Source organism: Nelumbo nucifera, chromosome 1 (genome assembly GCF_055504915.1).
Source record: "Nelumbo nucifera cultivar China Antique chromosome 1, China Antique-T2T, whole genome shotgun sequence".
In the NCBI taxonomy this organism is placed as follows: domain Eukaryota; kingdom Viridiplantae; phylum Streptophyta; class Magnoliopsida; order Proteales; family Nelumbonaceae; genus Nelumbo; species Nelumbo nucifera.
In genome coordinates, this window is record NC_142649.1 from 4,851,941 (window position 1) to 4,872,170 (window position 20,230).

The following is a 20,230-nucleotide window of genomic DNA, read 5'->3' on the forward strand; positions in this document are numbered from 1 at the left end:
GATGGCTTCCGGTACTTTATCAGTTTTATTGACCACTACTCTCGTTGTACATGGATCTACCTGTTAAAAGGACGGGATGAAGTACCACGGATAACCATGGCATTTTGCAAGATGATTGAAACACAGTTTAATAAGAAGATTAAGCAATTCAGGTCAGACAATGCTGCTGAATACTTTGAAAAATCCTTGAACTTATTCCTGGAAGATGCTGGCATACTACATCAGTCATCCTGTGCTTATACTCCTCAGCAGAATGGGGTTGCTGAGCGCAAGAATAGAGATCTATTGGAGACAGCTCGAGCCTTACTATTCCAACACAAAGTCCCCAAGCAATACTGGTCTCAAGCTGTACTTTCTGCATCATATCTGATAAACCGGATGCCATCTAAGGTGTTGGGTATGAAAATCCCTCTCTCTGTTTTGTGCCCCACTCTTCCAGACTTTCCCCTTCCTCCTCGGGTCTTTGGCTGTATATGTTTCATACATGTGAAGGATCCAAAGAAGACTAAGCTGGATCCTAAGGCTACAAAGGGAATATTCTTGGGGTACTCTCCTACACAAAAGGGTTACAAGTGTTATGACCCTGTCTCCAAGAGAAAGTATGTCACCAGAGATGTGGTGTTCTTTGAGTCTCAACCCTATTTTCAGTCTTCTCAGAATCCTCTTCAGGGGGAGACTAGTGGGATGGAAGAGGATTCTCATTCTCCCTCTTTTTTTGTTCCTCTATCTGCCTCGGGTCTTCCATCCTCTCCTCCTACTCCTTGTTGTGACATTCCGGGTCAACCCAATGAGGCTCCCACTGTGTCGGTTACCTCTCCTGATGCTGCAGATGTTCTTGAAGGTTCCAGTAGGCAACAAAAAGAGATACTTACGTACAACAGAAGAAAAAGGGGTCCTCAACCTCATGACAGCAACTAGTTGGACTCGGATCAATCTGTCTCTACAATCCAAGGTAATTTCAACTCTCATACTTCTGATTTGGATCTTCCTATTGCTCTCCGTAAGCCTATCCGCTCTTGCACCACCCGGCACCCCATTGTTGATTTTGTTTCTTACTCACATTTATCTCCTGCCTATCACTCCTTTGTGTCTGCTCTTTCCTCTGTGCGTGTTCCTTCTAGGTACTCAGAGGCTATGTCTGATCCAAGGTGGAAAGAAGCTATGAATGAAGAGATGAAAGCCCTAATGAAAGCAAGAACTTGGGAATTAGTGGATCTGCCAGAGGGGAAGACCACTGTTGGGTGCAAGTGGGTGTTTACTGTAAAGCACAGGGAGGACGGGTCCATTGAAAGGTACAAGGCCAGACTTGTGGCAAAGGGGTTTACTCAGAAAGAAGGGATTGACTACAAAGAAACCTTTGCTCCGGTAGCAAAGCTCAACACAATTCGGGTTCTATTGTCACTAGCAGCAAATTTTTCATGGGAACTTCATCAGCTGGATGTGAAGAATGCCTTCTTAAATGGTGACTTTCATGAAGAGGTATTTATGGAACCTCCATCAGGCTATGACTTCAGTAGAAAGGTGTGCAAACTGAGGAAAGCATTATATGGGTTGAAGCAATCTTCCCGTGCATGGTTTGAGAGGCTCTGTGGGGCCATGAAGAAAGTGGGGTACACTCAGAGTGGTGCAGACCATACCTTGTTCATAAGGAGACAGGATAGCAAACTTACTGCACTCATTGTTTATGTGGATGATATGGTAATTATCGGGAATGACTTGGAAGAGATAAAAAGACTGAAGGAGTTTCTAGCTTCTGAATTTGAGATCAAAGACTTGGGTCATTTGAGATATTTTCTTGGGATTGAAGTTGCCAGGTCAAGAGAGGGAATCTACATATGTCAGCGGAAGTATGTTCTTGACCTCCTAGAGGAAACAAGCATGATGGGGTGCAGGCCAGCAGATACTCCAATGGAACAGAACCATGGCCTGCAAGAATCAGTAGGGGAGGACTACTGTGATAAAGAGAGATACCAAAAATTGGTAGGGAAGCTGATATACTTATCCCTCACTCGGCCAGATATTGCTTATGCTGTGCATGTTGTCAGTCAATTTATGCACTCTCCAAAGATTCCTCATATGAAAGCAGTTGAAAGGATTCTCAGGTACTTGAAGACTTGCCCAGGGAAGGGAATTTTCTTCAGGAAAAACAATAGAATTGAAATTGAAGCCTACACTGATGCAGATTGGGCTGGGTCTGTTGGAGACAAGAAGTCAACCTCGGGTTACTGTACATTTGTGGGAGGAAACTTGGTCACATGGCGCAGTAAGAAGCAGAATGTAGTGGCTAGATCAAGTGCAGAAGCAGAGTATCGAGCTATGGCCCACAGGGTTGCTGAACTCTTATGGCTCAGAACTCTTCTTAATGAACTTGGCATTAAGGCTGAAGGTCCTCTCAGGCTGTATTGTGACAATAAAGCTGCCATCAACATTGCCAACAATCCCGTGCAGCATGACAGGACAAAACATATTGAGATTGATCGGCACTTTGTTAGAGAAAGAATTGTCTCGGGTGAATTCTGTGTGCCTTATACTCCATCTGAGATGCAAATTGCGGATGTACTGACTAAAGGGCTGGCAGCAGCAAAGTTTAGGGACATGCTTGGCAAGCTAAACATGATTGATATCCATGCTTAGCTTGACGGGGAGTGTTGGCTTGAAGTCTTTGTATGTATGAGTATTCGGCTGATAAGAGTTCTTATTAGCCTATACTTAAGTTTAAGTTGTCCTGTACTGGGCCTTTGTTAATGGGCCTAATCCTGTTTAATGTTTTAAGTTGTCTGGGTGTCCCATCACTAATTAGGGGCATTCTAGTAACTTCCTGTATCACTGTACTACACCATAATATAAATAATAGTACTGTCGACTGAGCAGTGCAGTTCGACATTCCAGCATCTCTTCTTCTTCTTCTTCTCTTTTCTGCTACTTCGGCTACAGTAATTTAGCTTTCAGAGCTTTTTGCTGTTTTTTTTTTTTTTCTAATGATTTTTTGAGAAATTGGAAGTGGCTAACTCAGAGTCTCACAAGGCCATTGCAAGCCCCCTTTGGGTTCTTCCCGCCAGTGGCTATATTAAATGAAATTTTGATGGGAGTAGTGGTGGAAACCCAGGCCCTTCTAGTATTCTGGTCCAGTAGGAGTGGATGACTCACTGAGGGCTGAGGTTCTGGCTGTTATGGAGGGAGTGAGGGCAAAAGAAATGAACTTGAGTAAACTGGTAATAAAAGGTGTTCAAAGCTGGTGGTGGATTGGCTGCAAAAGGAAGGAATGGGTTTTGGGTTCTTTAATGGTGAGAAGAAGAAGTTCAAGTGGTTGACACAGAATATGAACGTGAAAGTTAACTGGGTCAAAAAAACTGTTAATGTTTTTGTTGATGTGATTGCAAAACATGGGGTGAGGAGAAGTCAATTATTTTGGGTTCAGTTGTAACTGATAGTTGGTTGTTGTTCATTGAGGAGAGTTAATAAAGTTTACCTTCCCTCTTCTTGTAATCTTACAGTTTAAAATCAATGAAAATTTTCTGTTACTGAGAAAACTGAAATTGCTGTTTTGTACAATTATACCATTTAGCACTATTAACTTCTTGGGATCAATATCAGAATTTTATAAGATCATAATTTTCTGTAACTTGTTTATTCTCTTTTCCTAACAGGCTTTCTGTGAGGCCTTGATGGTTGAAAAGGTAATGGACAATGATGATTTCTTCATGATGGGTGGCAATTCAATTACTGCAGCACAAGTTGCTCATACGCTGGGAATTGATATGAGGTTGTTATATGTCTTTCCAAGCCCATCGAAGCTTCAATATGTTATTGTAGAGAGGGAAAGGCTGTATAAGGATGATATGAGCATTAGCCATGATTGGGAAGAAAATTCAAAAGCACAAAAGCATAGCTTTCTTCAGTCATTTGATTCATCTATCTCTGGTCCCTCCATCTCTAAGTCACCTGAAAGGCCATTGCAAGTTCTTTCTGGACATAACGACAGTTCTGTTAGTTCTAAATATTTGAAAGTGGATTCATTAAATTCAAGTATCCTTTCAGAGAAGAGATGCTCATGGATTTCCAACCTTGATGTATCCACAGCATGTTCATTCAGCCGTTGTAACATGGTGATGCCTGAAGGGGAATATGAAGTTAAGGATCAGTGTCAAGCAAGCTGGTCAGTTGAGATCCCAAGAAATGGAAAGGGGTATTTGCATGAACTGTGGCGAGTTCATCTGGAATCTTGTGTTGATGCGTCACCACTAGTTGTTATCCATGGTGGCCATATGTACTTATTTATTGGATCTCACTCACATATATTTGTCTGTGTTGATGCCATGAGGTGAGGATTTTTTTCGGAGTTTTGTTATTCATTTGTTAGACTTAATTTGGAAATGATATTTTCCTTTGGAGCTATTAACAGATGTTTTATGCATTATTCATTTTTATCACTACAGAGAGACTGGTGTCACTTGGTCCCTACAAACTTAATGTAGTTGTTTGTTTTTATGAATCCAACTGGCTTAAAATTGAAGTAATGGCCAAGGAACAAATGTGAAAATTAAGGAGTTGTTGGACATTCAGGTGGCGTTTGATAAAACTGAATTCTGATATCTAAAAAGCAACAATCTATTTGTGATTTTAAAGTCTGGATGGCTAGAATTTGCTTTTTGGCTTTTCTATACCTTTGGATCTAGTTGAACCGTTTGAATATCTGAATGCTGTAATATCTGAAAATAAATTGTTTTACAAATTTACCCATCTGAAATTATTTGTTTTGTAAACTTGAATGCTGTAACATCTGAAGTGCATCTACTTTTTAGCTTGTATGTAATAAATATTGTTTATGGTTTTTTTTTTTTGAGTTTTATATGTTTAGTCCCTGCAAATTTACCATTATATGTCAACATAAGTACTACATACTTGAGTAAGGGCAATCATTACAATCAGGATAAAATAACATAAATATAATGATTATGTACTAAACCACATGACAAATAAAAGATGCATGTGACAGCTAATTATGATCCTTCCTCATGAGTGTCCTATGAAGGCTCTCCTCAATAAATGTTGTTAATTATGAGGCTCATTATCAACTCATCAACTCAATAGAAATTTTATGTTTGTTCCATTGTGGGCATGGTAGGAAAACTCTCCCATTGTTTTCTAATGTCCTTGCCCTATGGATGAAGGTGTGATAAACTCAAAAATGGATATCTATCTTTTGACAATGACAGACCAATTTGGGTTTTCAGGTGGAACCTTAGGGAGTTAGAAATTCCCCAGGTATCTAATATGTTAAATATCTTAGAAGGGGTGGTCTTTGACATTTCTAAGGGGGATGGTCGTTTGTGGGCCCCCACTCTTTTTTCAATTCGTTGGTAACCTCTATCCCCTCTCTACTTTCTTTTCCTATGAAGTGTGGTATGCCCCCATACCCCCTAAAATTGCTGCCTTCTCTTGGGAAGTCTTCCTTGGAAGCATCAATACTCTTGATCTTTTATGTAAGAAAAGACCTTGTTGGTTTCTCTATCCAAGCTGGTGTATCTTATGCAAATCTAATGGTGAGACTGCATTCCACTTACTAATCTCCTGTCCATTTGCTTGCTGTATTTGGGATTAGTTTCTTGCTTGTTTTGGATGCAGGTGGATCCCCCTGTTAGTTTGGATAGGTTGTTTCGAGGTCTAATTTTAGATGCCAGAAGAGGAGGTTATCTGGAAGTGTACAAGGGCAGTGATGTTGTGGACGCTGTGGGAGGAGATGAACCTAACATTTGAAGGAAAAGAAAAAAAGAGGCTGTTATCAAAACCATCACAGTAAGGGTAGCACACTGGTAAAGACTTTGGACCTTTTTTCAGACTTCAGAATGGATGACTTCTTTAGGAACTAGGGTGCAATTGCAAGCTCTTCACATAAGTAACCAAAGGCAAAGAAGGATTGGTCACCACCACCTAGTGGTTGGCTGAAATTGAACTTTGATAGGAGTAGTTTGGGAAACCCAGGTCTGTTTGGAGTTGGGGGAATAGTTAGAGATGATAAGGGGAATATAATTGCTTTATTTTCAGGGCCTATTGGGCAAAATGGCTCTATTCGAGCAGAGCTAATGGCTGCAGTGATTAGATTGCAAAAAGCAAAGGAAGTGGGTTGTGATAAACTAGTTGTTGAAGGTGACTCCAAAGTAATTATAAGCTAGCTATTGGATGGAAGTAAAGCTAATTGGTGTTACAGAAATGAAATCAGAATGTTTAATGGGATATCAAGACATATGCAAATAAAAATACAATGGGTACAAAGGTCGCAAATGGCTTGGCTGATGGTTTAGCAAAGCAAGGGGCTACTTGACATCAGCTGCATTGGGCTCAATTGTAAGATCTGAATTGGGGTGGGATAGCAGGGGCTATGCTCACACTCTATATTTGTATTGTGTGGTGATTCGTGGGGATTGGGAGAGAGAGAGGAAAAAAAGTCACTACTGGCTGCCACCAGTTTTCTATTTATATTAACTTCATAAAAGAATCAGAAATTACAAGTATGCCCCTGGCGGCATATCCTAGAATCAAAATAATAAGAAAAAAGAAGAAAAAAACAAGTAACTGTAACTGTCCAACTGCCTACTAACAACAGCTATAAAGTAACAATTAAGTAAGCCTTACAACACTCCCCCTCAAGTTGGGCTGAAGATGTCTATCATGCCCAGGTTGTCACATAACTCATTGTGCCGCGAGCATGGAAGCCCCTTTGTAAGGACATCAGCAAGTTGTTCCTTGGAGTTGACATAAGGGATGCAGATTTCCCTTTTTTTCCAGTTTCTCCCTTATGAAGTGTTTATCCACCTCAATGTGCTTGGTCCTCTCATGTAGGATTGGGTTGCTGGCGATGTTTATTGCAGCCTTGTTGTCACAGTAAAGGGACATAGGACTATGAACAACAACTCCAAGCTCCCCTAGAAGGTTCTTTAGCCAAAGGACTTCAGCCACCCCATGTGCCATAGCTCTATATTCAGCTTCAGCACTTGACCTTGCTACCACACTTTGCTTCTTGCTCTTCCAGGTCACCAGATTTCCTCCCACAAATGTGCAATACCCACTAGTGGACTTTCTATCATCCACAGCTCCTGCCCAATCAGCATCTGTAAAGACTTCCACCTTTAGGTGATTGTGTTTGCTTTATAGTAGGCCTGTTCCTGGATATTTCTTCAAGTATCTAAGGACTCTCTCTGCTGCCTCCATGTGTGGCTTCTTAGGAGAGTGCATAAACTGGCTCAGGACCGTAATGGAATAGGCAATGTCTGGATGGGTCATGGATAGATAAATCAGCTTTCCCACTAACCTTCGAAACTGCTTCACATCTTTCAGAGGTTCACCAACACAGTCACCTAGCTTGTGGTCCACATCCATAGGAGTATCTGCCGGCCTTGCACCTAACTTACCCATATCCCGTAATAGATCAAGGGTGTATTTCCTTTGAGAGACAAAGGTACCCTTTTCTGAGCGGGCAACTTCAATCCCAAGGAAATACTTCAGGAGACCTAGATCTTTCACTTCAAATTTAGATGCAAGGAATTGCTTCAAGTTCTGTATCTCTGAGCTCCAACTTCCTGTAATGATGATATCGTCTACATACACTATCAATACAGGAACTTGTTCCTGACATCTCTTCACAAAGAGTGTATGACCAGACTGACATTGTTTGAATCCCATCTCTTGAACTGCCATGTGAAACTTACTGAACCAGGCTCTGGGAGACTGTTTTAAGCCATAGAGAGACTTTCGTAGCTTGACACCTTATTTTCACTTCCCTTGGCACAAAATCTAGGAGGTTGAACCATGTATACCTCTTCTTCTAAGTCACCATTCAGGAAAGCATTCTTTATGTCCAGTTGATGCAATTCCCAGTCAAGATTAGCAGCTAAGGAGAGGAGAACCCTAATTGAGTTCATCTTAGCCACTGGGGCAAAAGTTTCATCATAGTCGACCCCGTATACTTGTGTGTACCCTTTGGCTACTAATCTTTCTTTGTACCTTTCAACTGTTCCATCTGCCTTGTGCTTAATTGTGAACACCCATTTGCACCCCACGGGGTCTATCCCCTTTGGAGGATCCACCAATTCCCAAGTCTGATTTTTGTGGAGGGCATTAATCTCCTCCTTCATGGCATCTACCCATTCAGGGCATTTTAAGGCTTCTGCAACATTTTTGGGAACAAGGATGCAATCAACTGCCGATAGGAAGGCTCGGTACGAGTGGGAAATGTGGTCATAGGAGACAAAGTGGGTAATGGGGTGTTTGGTAGTGCAGGACCTGACTCCTTTTCATTGGGCAATGGGAATGTCAAGGTCATCCACAGTAGGAGTAGGGTTAGGGGGTGGACTTACCTCCTTGGAGTCTGATGATGTCAGTTGCTCAGTGTTTGGCTGCTCCATATCTCTATCACACCACTGATCTTTCCGAAGCGTACGTTGGAAGACATGGAAGGGAGTAAGGTCCGGAATAGAAGGAAGAGATACCTGAACCTGCTTCTCCTTTTCCACACTATGATTCTCCCCCCGAGGAGAAGGAGGGAAGAATGGCTCGGACTCAAAGAAGGACACATCCATAGACACAAAAAATTTACGACTAACTGGGTCAAAGCACCGATACCCTTTTTGAGAGGAGGGGTACCCCAGAAAGACACAAGGAATGGACCAAGGGTCTAACTTTCCTCGGGATGGAGACAAATCATGGATAAAGGCCCGACAACCAAAAACTCTCATGGGGATGGAAAATAAAGGAGACTGAGGGTACAATAACTGATGAGGGGCCATGTAGTTCAGTACTCTGGAGGGCATGCGGTTGATGACATATGCAACTGCAAGTATAGCATCCACCCAAAACCTTTTTGGGACATTCATGTGTAACATCATCCCGCGGGCTACCTCAAGAAGGTGTCTGTTTTTCCTTTCTGCAACACCATTTTGTTGTGGTGTTCTGGCGCATGATCTCCTATGAATAGATCCGTGGGAGGTGAAGAACTCATTGAGCTCCCCATGGAAGTATTCTTTCGCATTATCAGATTAGAAGATCTGTATTTCAACATGGAACTGCGTAAACACCATCCTCTGGAAGTCTTTCACTATTTTTGGAACTTTGTCTCTGTTACGCATAGGAATTACCCTTGTATAGTGAGAGTAATCATCGATCAATGTAATAAAGTACTTATATCCGCCCTCAGAGATTACATTTGTAGGCCCCCATACATCAGAATACACAACATGAAAAGGAACATTTGATCTTTTATTACTTGAGTGAAAAGTTGTTCTACAGTGTTTGCTCAACCGACACGTTTGACACACGAAATCTGACACTGAACATGACTTAAATAAAACTGGAAACAAAGATTTTATTATTTCGAAAGAAACATGACCTAAACGACTATGCCACAAGAAAATTTGACTCTTATTTGACTGACCTAAACGACTTTGTTGTCGAGAATGTAGAGACCATCCACTAGGTTTCCTCTACCAATCGTCCTCCCAGAAGTTAGATCTTGAAAAACACATGGGTCAGCAAAAAAGGTCACACTACAATTCAAGGAGCTTGTAATGCTACTAATTGAAAGCAAGTTTATGGGAAGCTGAGGGACATGCAATACACAATTCAGGTTAAGGCCATGGGGAAGGGATATTGATCCTTGGCCTGCAATGGAAGAAAAAGAGCCATCTGCAAGTCTCACTCTATCCCTTCCTAACAAAAGGCTATAAGACTGGAACAAGTTAGGCTTACCGGTCATGTGGTTGGAGGCCCCTGAGTCAATGATCCAAGGGGAATCTGTGGGAGTGACATGGAATGCAGAAGCCATATTACCTGAAGTAGATGCAAATGAAGTAGAGGGAGTACTAGTGATTGAGTTGTCCATTTGCCGCAAGGCCCTACCATAAGATTCCAGGTGCTATCTAAAGGAATTCATTATTCTCCTTGGGGTCAGACTAATTAGGGTGTTCTCGGGTACCACTGGCATCTTGAGTATCTTGGGTTGCCACATGTGTTGTGCTCATTATCTTCAGATGACCTTTACCCTGTTCTTGATTCTTTGTTGCCCACTTGGGTTTCCCGTGGATGTCCTAACAAGTATCACGTGTATGTCGTGAACGCCTACAGTGGGTACAAAACAACTTATCTTTATCATCCGCCTTCTTAGGGTGACTTTTCTTTCCCGTGGAGCTATTATTCATTGCAACCAAGGCAACTTGTTTCTCCCCCTTAGCTGTAACCATCACATTCTGCCTGCTTTCTTCAGATTGGACAAGGGAGTATACCTCGTGAACTGTAGGCAACTTTTTGCTTCCTAGGATCTGCACCCTCAATGGTTCATATACGGGGTTCAGTCCCAACAAGAAAGCAAACACCCATTGCTGAGAGACTAGCTTCCTGTAGGCCTTAGAATCATCATCGTGCTTCCACTCTATGGCCTGATAATGGTCCAATTCCTTCCATATGGAGGTAAGGGCTGATTAGTATGAAGACAAGCTACGGTTTCCCTGTTTACATGTTGAGGATTCAGCTTGCAACTGGTAAACCTTGGCGTAATGCCTTTGCTCAGAATAGGTAGTTCTGGCCTGTTCCCAGATCTCACTAGCGGTGTCTGCCCACATTAAATTCTTTTTCACATCAGGTTCCATGGCTGCGAGGAGCCAAGACATCACCATACTGTTTTCTTGGTCCCACCTATCGTGTTCAGCCGTCTCACCCTTGGGTTCTTTCACCCTTCCATTGATGTAACCAGCTTTACCCGTTGCCGTTACATAGAGTTTTACACTCTTAGCCCACTCCAGGTAGTTCATACCGTTTAAAGGGGTAATTGGCATGGGAAAAACCATGTTTTCACCTCCCATACCCGCTGTTCTGCAGGTTTGTGTAGCCCCCGATGAAGTTAATTCATGACTTGCCATCGAATACTACTGAAAACCAGTCCAAATACCACCTAACAACACAGCCACCACAATCAGAATGTGAGCAACTCAGGGTTTACTTCTAGAATGTGAGCAAAAGAACATTAAATACTGCTGAGAACAAAGGGAATACTGCTGAGAACAAGGGGTTCAGTTAACCCAACGTCCAAACAGAACAATAAACCAGTCCGGTAATCGGTTCAGCACCACCAATACAAACATTACAATTAGTTTGACTATAGTTCACACACTCTAACCATCCAACGTCGAAACAAATAACTATATAATCAAGGCATGAGCCCTACACACCATCGACCAAAGAAGGCTGAGACAAACTGAAACAAAAAACACACCTGTTCAGCACTTGTACGAAGGTGCTAATCCGAACTTGACTTCACTGCAACGAACAGAGGAGTCTGCACCAGCATCGCCCTTCTCTGACTAGGGTTTTCTTGCTATTACGACCAAGAAAAAGAAATCACAAAGGCTGCTGCCAGAAACTGCTAGGGTTTCCCAAAAAAACTGCCGCCAGAAACTGCTAGGGTTTTTGTAGAAACAGCCACGTCCAACCAATTTTTAAAAATAGGGCAGGAGGGATCATAGGTCTTTTTCAACCCAGAAAACCTGGCTCTGATACCATGTGGTGATTGGGAGAGAGAGAGAGAGAGAGAGAGAGAGAGAGAGAGGTACGGTTGAGAGGAAAAAAAGTCACTACTGGCTGCCGCCAATTTTCTATTTATATTAACTTCATAAAAGAATCAGAAATTACAAGTATGCCCCTGGTGGCATATCCTAGAATCAGAATAATAAGAAAAAAGAAGAAAAAAACAAGTAACTGTAACTGTCCAACAGCCTACTAACAGCAACTATAAAGTAACAATTAAGTAAGCCTTACAACATATTGTAATTGGGATAAGGCATGAGTGGTGATAATGATGAAAGCTGCAACCTCTTGTTGTACTATTGTTTGTTTTCTCTAATAAAATTATGTTTTCTGTTGCTGATCAAGAACAAAAAAAAAAAAAGATCTTGCCCTAAGAATTTCCATGTATTCAGCACCACAAGTACATCTACTAGAAAAATATTTTTGTGTCATTATTGTTAGACAATATATGCCCTTAGCTCCAATCAGACTGATGTACATGGACATTTATTTGTAAATGAATAAAGTACATTATTGTTTCATGTTGATATTGGTATGTTTTTTGTGAATTACCCCTTAAACTGGACATTTATGAGAGTCGTGTTAGTTTAGTATGTTCTCGGCTGTTGGATAGATTTGGGGAGTTTATCTTGCCAATGTTGACATTGATGTGCTGCCAAACAGTTGGAGAAGCTTGTCTTAGCTGCTAGGGTTAGACCCCAAGCACAGGCAGTGTGTGTTGGGAAGAAACACTGAACCCAGACCAATTTCCAGTCAGTGTTTTAAAAGGCGTGGGAGGCGTACTCCTGGAGGCATCCAAAATGCCTTGAGGCGTATGCTAGAGGCGCTAACACCTCTGAGGCGTATGCCTTAGGTGCAAGAGGCGTACGCCTTAGGTGCAAGAGGCGTATGCCTCATGTGCTTTTTTCATGAGGCGTGCTAGAGGCATACGCCTCGTGCGTCTCATGCACATCTAATATAAAAAGACAAAAAAAAAGAAAAAAGAAATAAAAGGAAAGGAAGGGAAAGGAAAAGAAAGGGAAGGGAAAGAAAAAGAAAGAGAAGAAAAAAAGAGAAAAGGAAAGGAAAGGGAAGAGAAGAAAAGATAAGGGGAAAGAAAGTGGTTTGCTCCCTGTCCCTTCGGCTGGGGGCTTCGCCCCCCAGATCCCCCCGCCCCCTTTTCGATGCAACCCAATTTGTTTTTTTTTGAGTTAGGGGGGTCTTGCTTTGCTTCGATAAGACCCCCCTTTCAACTAATGTTATGCATATTTATTCTTCTTAATATAAACGATTTTTATTAAAAATAAAGAAAAAATGAGATCCCCCTTCCTCTTCATCCTCCTCCTAACCCCCTCCTCTTAAGGAGGCTTATGCCTCTTGCGTTCTGAACTACTCCTCACGCCTCTAGGTAGTGGAACGCTTCGCATCACACCTCTAAGTAGTAGAATGCTTTGCGTCACGCCTCCGCGTTTTAAAACATTGTTTCCAGTTATGCCTTGGACCTTGAAGATAGATGGGCAAAAGTGGAAAGTTACACATAACCCCAGACTTGATTATGGTACTGCATTAGGTGTTGGACTGGGCTATCTTTGATGCGCCAATCAATGAGATCTATAGAAGCGAATATTAGGGTTTACACTCTGATGAAAACCTAAACTTCCGGCAGTGGATTTCAACTGTATTTGAAATCTGTTTTTGCAAAATGTATTTATATGTTATATACTATTATTTTAGGAAAATGGTTTGCAAAAGGTTTTAATCCTGGGATCCATCTGAATAGAGAGTGTGACACTGCACCTTGTAGCCAAGGGAGAGGTACTTCCTTGTCAGGTAGTGTTTTAATCATTATGGGTCGAGAGGTTAAGTGTAAGAGACCATTACTGGGCTGATTACCTGATGGTCTTTATCTCACTTAAGTCCATTATCCTTGGGTCTTCTTAGGGTGGCTGAATCCAAGGATCATTTATGTGTAAATGTTGGGCCCAGACTAAGCCCATGCTAATTGGCTCAGGGGTTCACTACTCTGAACAGTGAATTTGGCTTAGTCTCTTACAAAGGTGGGGCCGGACTCTTATGGACTTGAGAGAGACCTTTATGGGCTCCCACACCATACAATATCAGGCCTAAAGTGGCTATGCAACACCTAGGGTCGTGAGCCTTTGAAAAAAATGGGCCTAAGGCCCAATATTAATAAGATTAATTAAGTTGTCACATGACAACTTGCTTTGGGTCGAATTTGGGTTTGGTATTCGTTATGGAGCACCTATCCTCTTAAGAGGATAAGGCTTATCTCTTAATAAAGTCAAGATCCAAATCAGATTTGGATAATCTCCTAATTAGATTAGGAGAGTGCTCCATAAGGAAATAAAAGAAGAAGAGGGCGAACAAGACTTAAACACCTCTCTTTCTTGTTCTCTCTTTTTTCTCTCTTGTCTCCTAAGAAACCCTAGAATGACCTAGGCTTTCAAGAATTGATTTTGATCAGTTTTCTTCTTTATTTTTGCAAGAAAAACTCAAAAGAATTTCAGGCTCAATTTCCCCACTCAAGTGTTGCTGAATCAGTTCTCTGTGCACTGCCATCTTCAGTAGGAGGCCGGTTTTAGGACTGATATTGGGTGTGAACTACCACCTTGGGAGCTCTGAGGATCCCTCATTTGCTAATGTTGTTCATTCATTCATTGCAATAAAATATCTTCTTAAAAGGCAATGAAAGCTATAAAATCATTATTTTTTATGTGAGAAATAAGAATTTCAGACCCTGGCATAGACTTGTTCATGCTTGCCTCGAGGGGTGTGGTACAAAGGCAACTCATAGAATCAAGAATGCAATATGTTTTACATCACATTAGCTACTTCAAGCAATGCAATTAAGGAAAAAAAGAGATTGTGGATTTTACATGCTTGAAAATGGTTTATATGTTTGCTTTTATTTTTAAATTTTCATTTGAATACGCTTTACATGTTATGTTTATGTATTTTAATTTTAGATAATAGGTTTTTTAAAACATTTATTTTAAAATTTAAGTTTATATTTTTTATTAACATTATGTTTAATATTTTTTGATATTTTCTGCATTTTTTTAATTTTTTGGCATTTTTTTGAATTTTCTGAATTTTTTTTTTGATTTTTAGCTTTTCTTTTTGTAATTTTGTGCCTTGCACTTCAGGTGCAAATTGGCCCTTGCGCTTTTAAAACACTGCATTAGATTCATGACCACTCTCAATCACCCTCTTCAAAGTTTGGTCCTATAGGACACAAAAATGAGGAAAGAAAGTTATGCTACAATTCAAACTTTTTGTAATATTACTGATGGAAAGATGATTAATGGCAGGATTAGGGACATGTAACACAGAGGTTAGGGAGAAGTTTTGATGGACTGGAGCATTCTATTTTCAAGAAATGAGGATAGGAATCCATTTGCAACCCTGACCTTCTCCCTATTAGAACATATAGAATAACTAGAGAAAACAACAATATTACCTGTCATGTGATTGGATGCACTAGAATCAAGATTCCATGATGGCTCAAATGTGGAACGAGTAGATTAATGAAATGTAGATGCACTTATAGTTATACCTGAATAGGTAGATGAATCCATGGTAGGGGGCTCTCAAGATGATATGCTCTTAAACAAAGCATTTGTGGTTCTTCTTTGGGAATGGAAATCAATCTCTTAGAATTACTAGAAGCAGGAGCATTAAGGGTGACACTAGTGTGAGACTGTGTCTCAATGGATGCACTATGGGCTAGTCCACCTTTTTCTTCCCAAACTTACTAGGTCTGCCATGCAGTTTCCAGTAGTGTTCCTTGTCATGCAAATCTTTCCCATTCCTACAGTAAGAACACCTCATCTTGCCCCTGTCAACCTTTTCACTCTTTCTTTTCCTATCTTTACAAGGTGTAGGTATTAAAGCTGACCTCTTAACAGATGTAACACCATATTGCTGCATTATCATCCTCCTACTTTCCTCACACTGGAACTGGACTTGAGCATAAACATGCTGTAAATAAGGTAGCTTGTCCCTGCTTAGTATTTGAACTCTAACCAACTCTAACCAACTCTAACTACGGATTGAAACTTGCAAGGAACTAAAAAATATGAGTTCTTTCAACCTAGTTCTTATATGCCACAACATCAGTATTACAAGCCAGAGTATAAGAATCATAATAATCCAGTGCTTCCCACATTCCCTTTAGAGAAGCATATTAATATGCTAGGGTTTTATCTCCCTGTCTATGTTGGGTAATCTCTTGAGACAGATGATATATCCTTGCAAAGTATATTAACTTGCTCTGCGGCTGCATCCTGCATTGCCTTTGCAGTTTTCAAAAGCATGAACTCACCACTAATGTCAGGCTGCATTGAGTTCAAGAGCAAGGACATTATCATTAAGCTCTCTGCCTCCAATGTATCATGAGCTGGGTCATCCTCTTTTGGCTCAACTGTCTTTCTTGTGATATGTCCCAGTTTTTCCTTTGCCCTCAATGAGCACTTTCATGGACTGAGACCACTGTAAAAAATTAGTTCTATCGAGTTTTATACTCACGATCTGTAACCGAAGTTCTCAGAGGTTGAAGGGAGGGTGTTAACCCTCTTAGAAATGTATTAACACTCTCACAATGGGGAGCAGACTGTAGCTTTGGAGACACAAAGAGAAAATGTTTTCAGTTTCAGTTTCTAGGATGTTGAGGAGGCCCCAAATGTCATCAAATGCTTCAGAAGTCAGCAGATTCTTCACATTTTTTCCTGTTCAAAGGTTTTCTCTAGGCTGAAAGGGGGTTTATTTGGGATGGCACCTAACAAAAATGTGAAAATATCGGAGAGAGCATGTAAAAGAATGAAAAAGGAGATCGTTCAAGAAGCTGGATTTGCGAAGTAATCTGTGAGATGCCTATTTGGTTTTGGCTGTATGGGCTGGTGAGAGTGTTCTGTTTAGGTTTTTTGGTTGCTCAGGGGTTGGAGTTGAGTGAGTTTCAAGTGGGTGGTATCTGTTTAGTTTCTTTCTAGCTAGGCTGTTGTTAGCTTTAGTAGTGGGAGAATTTTGGCTTGTTGCTACTGGTTTTTGTTTGTTTGGTTGTGTGATGGTTGGAAGGGTGTAGTGTTGGTTGTAGTATTGCCTTTCTTGTATCTCTTCTCTCGGGTGATTTCTTATCACCTTCCTTGTACTTTGTTCTTTGTTTTAAAAAAATATTTTGTTTACCTTTAAAATTAAGCTAACTGTTTAAACTTAGGGCATATCTATCTGTCTAGGTTTACAATATCTAATAATATTGAAATGTTAGAGATAGGATTTGCATGTCACTTGGTGAAGATAGTATGCATAAATTTAAAAAATGGTCATGTGATAAGCAAGTAATACATTAAATGATTAATTTGTAAAAAACAATTAATTGTGTGTTTTGCAAGGAAGTAAGCATGTTCAGCATTATTAATGAGTTTAATTCTCAGAAGTTGACTGCTGTTCTGTTTCAAGCACCATGATGGTACCATCTGCATTTAGAATATCTAACATAGTTAAGATTTTGTTATATATATTCATGATCTTCTAAAATATTTTTTTACAGATTTGATTAAAAATTTCATAACAAGGTTGGTTATATTGAATTGAATCAGTGGTTCTGTCCAATGGAAGGTCAAATTAGAAGGAAGGGTTGAATGCTCAGCAGTAATTGTTGGTGATTTTACTCAGGTTCCTCATTTGTTTTCATTGCATTATATTAATCCATGTGCAATTTGATTTTGAAAAGAATGCAACTCAGTTTATTCTCTTTGCAGATTGCAGTTGGATGCTACAAAGGGAAAATCTATTTTCTTGATTTTATGACTGGCAATTTCTCTTGGATCTTTCAAACTGGTGGTGAGGTACGATCAATTGGTGGAATGCACTCTAGTGCTCTTAAGTACTCCTGTGCTCCGAGGAGAGTTTTGTCTAGCTTATAGTGTTTAATCTTGCATACACAAATATGTGATTTGTATATATAATGCTTTCTAGATTCAACTTTTATAAAAATATATCATTTCTATACATTTCTTGTATTTAAAATCTTTATTTAATAAACATATACCATTTATATGTTATATTTTACTACCTCTACACCCAAAACTCCAACTAAATGCAGGTGCAAGATGAGTCTTTTTTTATAAATGTTGAAATACCAATTTTCTGAAAAATTATAATTGTATCGTAAATCATAGAGAATATAGAATTGAATTGATATTTCTATTTTTTATTGATTTGTCAATGAATTAGAAATGATGTACTAAAAAGTTTACATGTGTTGGTTCGACTGTTTTTAGTGTTTATGTTAGTCATATTTGTGTCTTAAGTTCTTAGTTATTGGGCCTAAACTTGTTTAATGTTTTATTTGTTTTATTTGTCTAGGTGTCCCATCACTAATCAGGGGCATTCTAGTCCATTCATGTAACATTATTTTATAATCATCTATATAAGATTGTAGGGCCGACTGAAGTGAGTATGCCAACTTTCTCAAAACTTCTTCTCTTCTTCTTCTTCTTCTTCTTCTTCTTCTTCTTCTTCTTCTTCGGCTGTTGTGTTCCAGCAAACATGGTATTAGAGCACTAATCCGTCTGCCTGGTTATAACCGCCACCTTTCTCTGCTCTTCTCTATTCCTTTTTTCCTCTCTCTCTCTCTTATCTTGGTCGCTGTGAAGAAACCCTAGGGCTGACCGTAGAACACAGCAAGGTCTGTATCTAGGGTTTCCCTTGGTTGTAGGGTCCAAGGGGAGTTTGTTCCAGAAACCGATGCCCTACTAGACACCTTGCAGCAGGTAGTAGCCATTCGGCTGCTAAGAGAGATCTGTGTGGAACAGATCTAGGTGGAAGGACTGACTTCGACAGTCGTAGTACAGATCGTAAGGGTGATCCCAGTCTACGATAGCAGAAATCAAAGCCTAGTCTAGTCTAGAAGAGTTCAACACAGTACAGAGGCGAATTGTTCTTGGTTTCAGACCTGTTACAAGGGGTTCTCTGACCTACAACAGCTTCGGTATGTCTGAAATAGTGTTCTTTGTACTGAGTTTTCAATTGTGGTCACTGTAAGAGGAAGGAGATGTCTTCAATATCGGGAGAAGTGTCTTCTAGGTATAATAGAACTGGTGGCAGGTCTCCTAATTTGGAAAATCCAAATCTGCACAGCTTGCAGATCACTAGTGTATTGTTGGATGAATATAACTTCAGAGAATGGTCTGTTTTAGCCATGCTCTTCATTACTTCCCGGGAACTCACGGGTTATTTAGATGGAAAGAAGAAGGAACCTGTAGTGGGTAGTGCGGAGTATGCAGTATGGCGTAAGGAAAATGCTACTATTATGTCCTGGCTGCTTGCTTCGATGACTCCAAGAGTGGCCAGGATTGTTCAACACTTTCCTACTGGTGCTAAGATTTGGGAGAAAGTCTCTAAAACTTATGGACAGAGAAAGAACAATGCCAAAATTTATAGGCTGAACCAAGACATTGCTGCATTGAGACAAGGAGATATGACAGTTGCAACGTATTTTGCAACCCTAGAAGGACTATGGGAAGAACTTGATCATCATCTTATTCTTGATTGGGAGAATGCAAAAGACAAGGAGAGGCATGGCAAACAAATTGTAGAGGGTAGAGCCTTTAAGTTCTTGGCTAGTTTAGACCCAATGTATGAGAGCATAAGGTCTCAAATATTGGGAACCATGTTACTAGTCACAGTGGTGATAGCTCGAAGAACACATCTACAGTTGCATCTTCTCCCATGGGGCAGACTACTAATTCCTCCACATCTAGGTCCTTGGGTTTCATTGTTGATGAGGTAGAGGTCCTTAGCCGGGCCCTAACCCGTCTAAGGACTAATTCCCTTACTTCCACCTCTCTTGCCAGATCAGGTATTGTCTCTGCTTATAGCACAACTAGTTCTATAGACTCTACTTCTTGGATTATTGATTCCGGTGCAACTGACCACATTACACACATGTCCTCTTTATTTTCTTCTTACCAATTGATGTCTGGCCAAGATAAGATGAGAGTTGCTGACGGTTCCCTCTCCACCATCTCTAGGAAGGGGGGGTTGACCTAAGCAAGAACCTCTCTCTTAAATCTTTTCTACATGTTCCAAATCTTACTTCCAATCTCTTATCTGTTTTGAAGCTTACCAAGAATTTAAACTATAGCGTAACTTTCTTTCCTACTCATTGTGTCTTTCAGGACAGATTGCCGAAGAGAACGATTGGGAGCGGTCATGAGTGTGGAGGTCTCTACTATTTTGATGCAGACATAAGTTTGGCCTTACAATCGTCTGCTACCAGTAGTCAGAATAATGAGGAGTCAATAGCTAGGTTACACTTGTGGCATGCTAGGCTAGGTCATTTACCTTTTTCATCATTGCAAGGGTTGTTTCCTGAATTATTCAAGGGTATTTCGAGTCAAAGTTTAGTTTGTGAAGTGTGTCAGTTGTCAAAACAATGTAGAACTCTTTATCCAATTTCTAGTAATGAAATTCAAGCTCCTTTTGATTTGGTCCATTATGATGTTTGGGGCTCTTCATCCCTTGTTTCTGTGGATGGCTTTCGTTACTTTATCAGTTTTATTGATCACTACTCACGATGCACATGGATCTACTTGTTAAACGGATGTGATGAAGTGCCACGGATAACCATGGCATTTTGTAAAATGATTGAAACTCAACT

The 20,230-nt window shown here is 40.4% G+C and overlaps 1 protein-coding gene across 5 annotated transcripts in view; it reads left to right on the forward strand.

Moving 5' to 3' along the window:
- Positions 1-20,230, forward strand: part of LOC104605230 (AMP-dependent synthetase and ligase family protein) — a 150,037-nt gene that overhangs the window by 45,531 nt on the left and 84,276 nt on the right. For all 5 annotated transcript variants that reach the window (XM_088896242.1, XM_010269905.3, XM_010269908.3 and 2 more), the window contains 3 exons: positions 3,648-4,321; positions 17,166-17,241; positions 17,328-17,414. In XM_088896242.1, the coding sequence (XP_088752368.1) occupies positions 3,648-4,321; positions 17,166-17,241; positions 17,328-17,414 (837 nt within the window). The remainder of the gene's footprint in view (positions 1-3,647; positions 4,322-17,165; positions 17,242-17,327; positions 17,415-20,230) is intronic.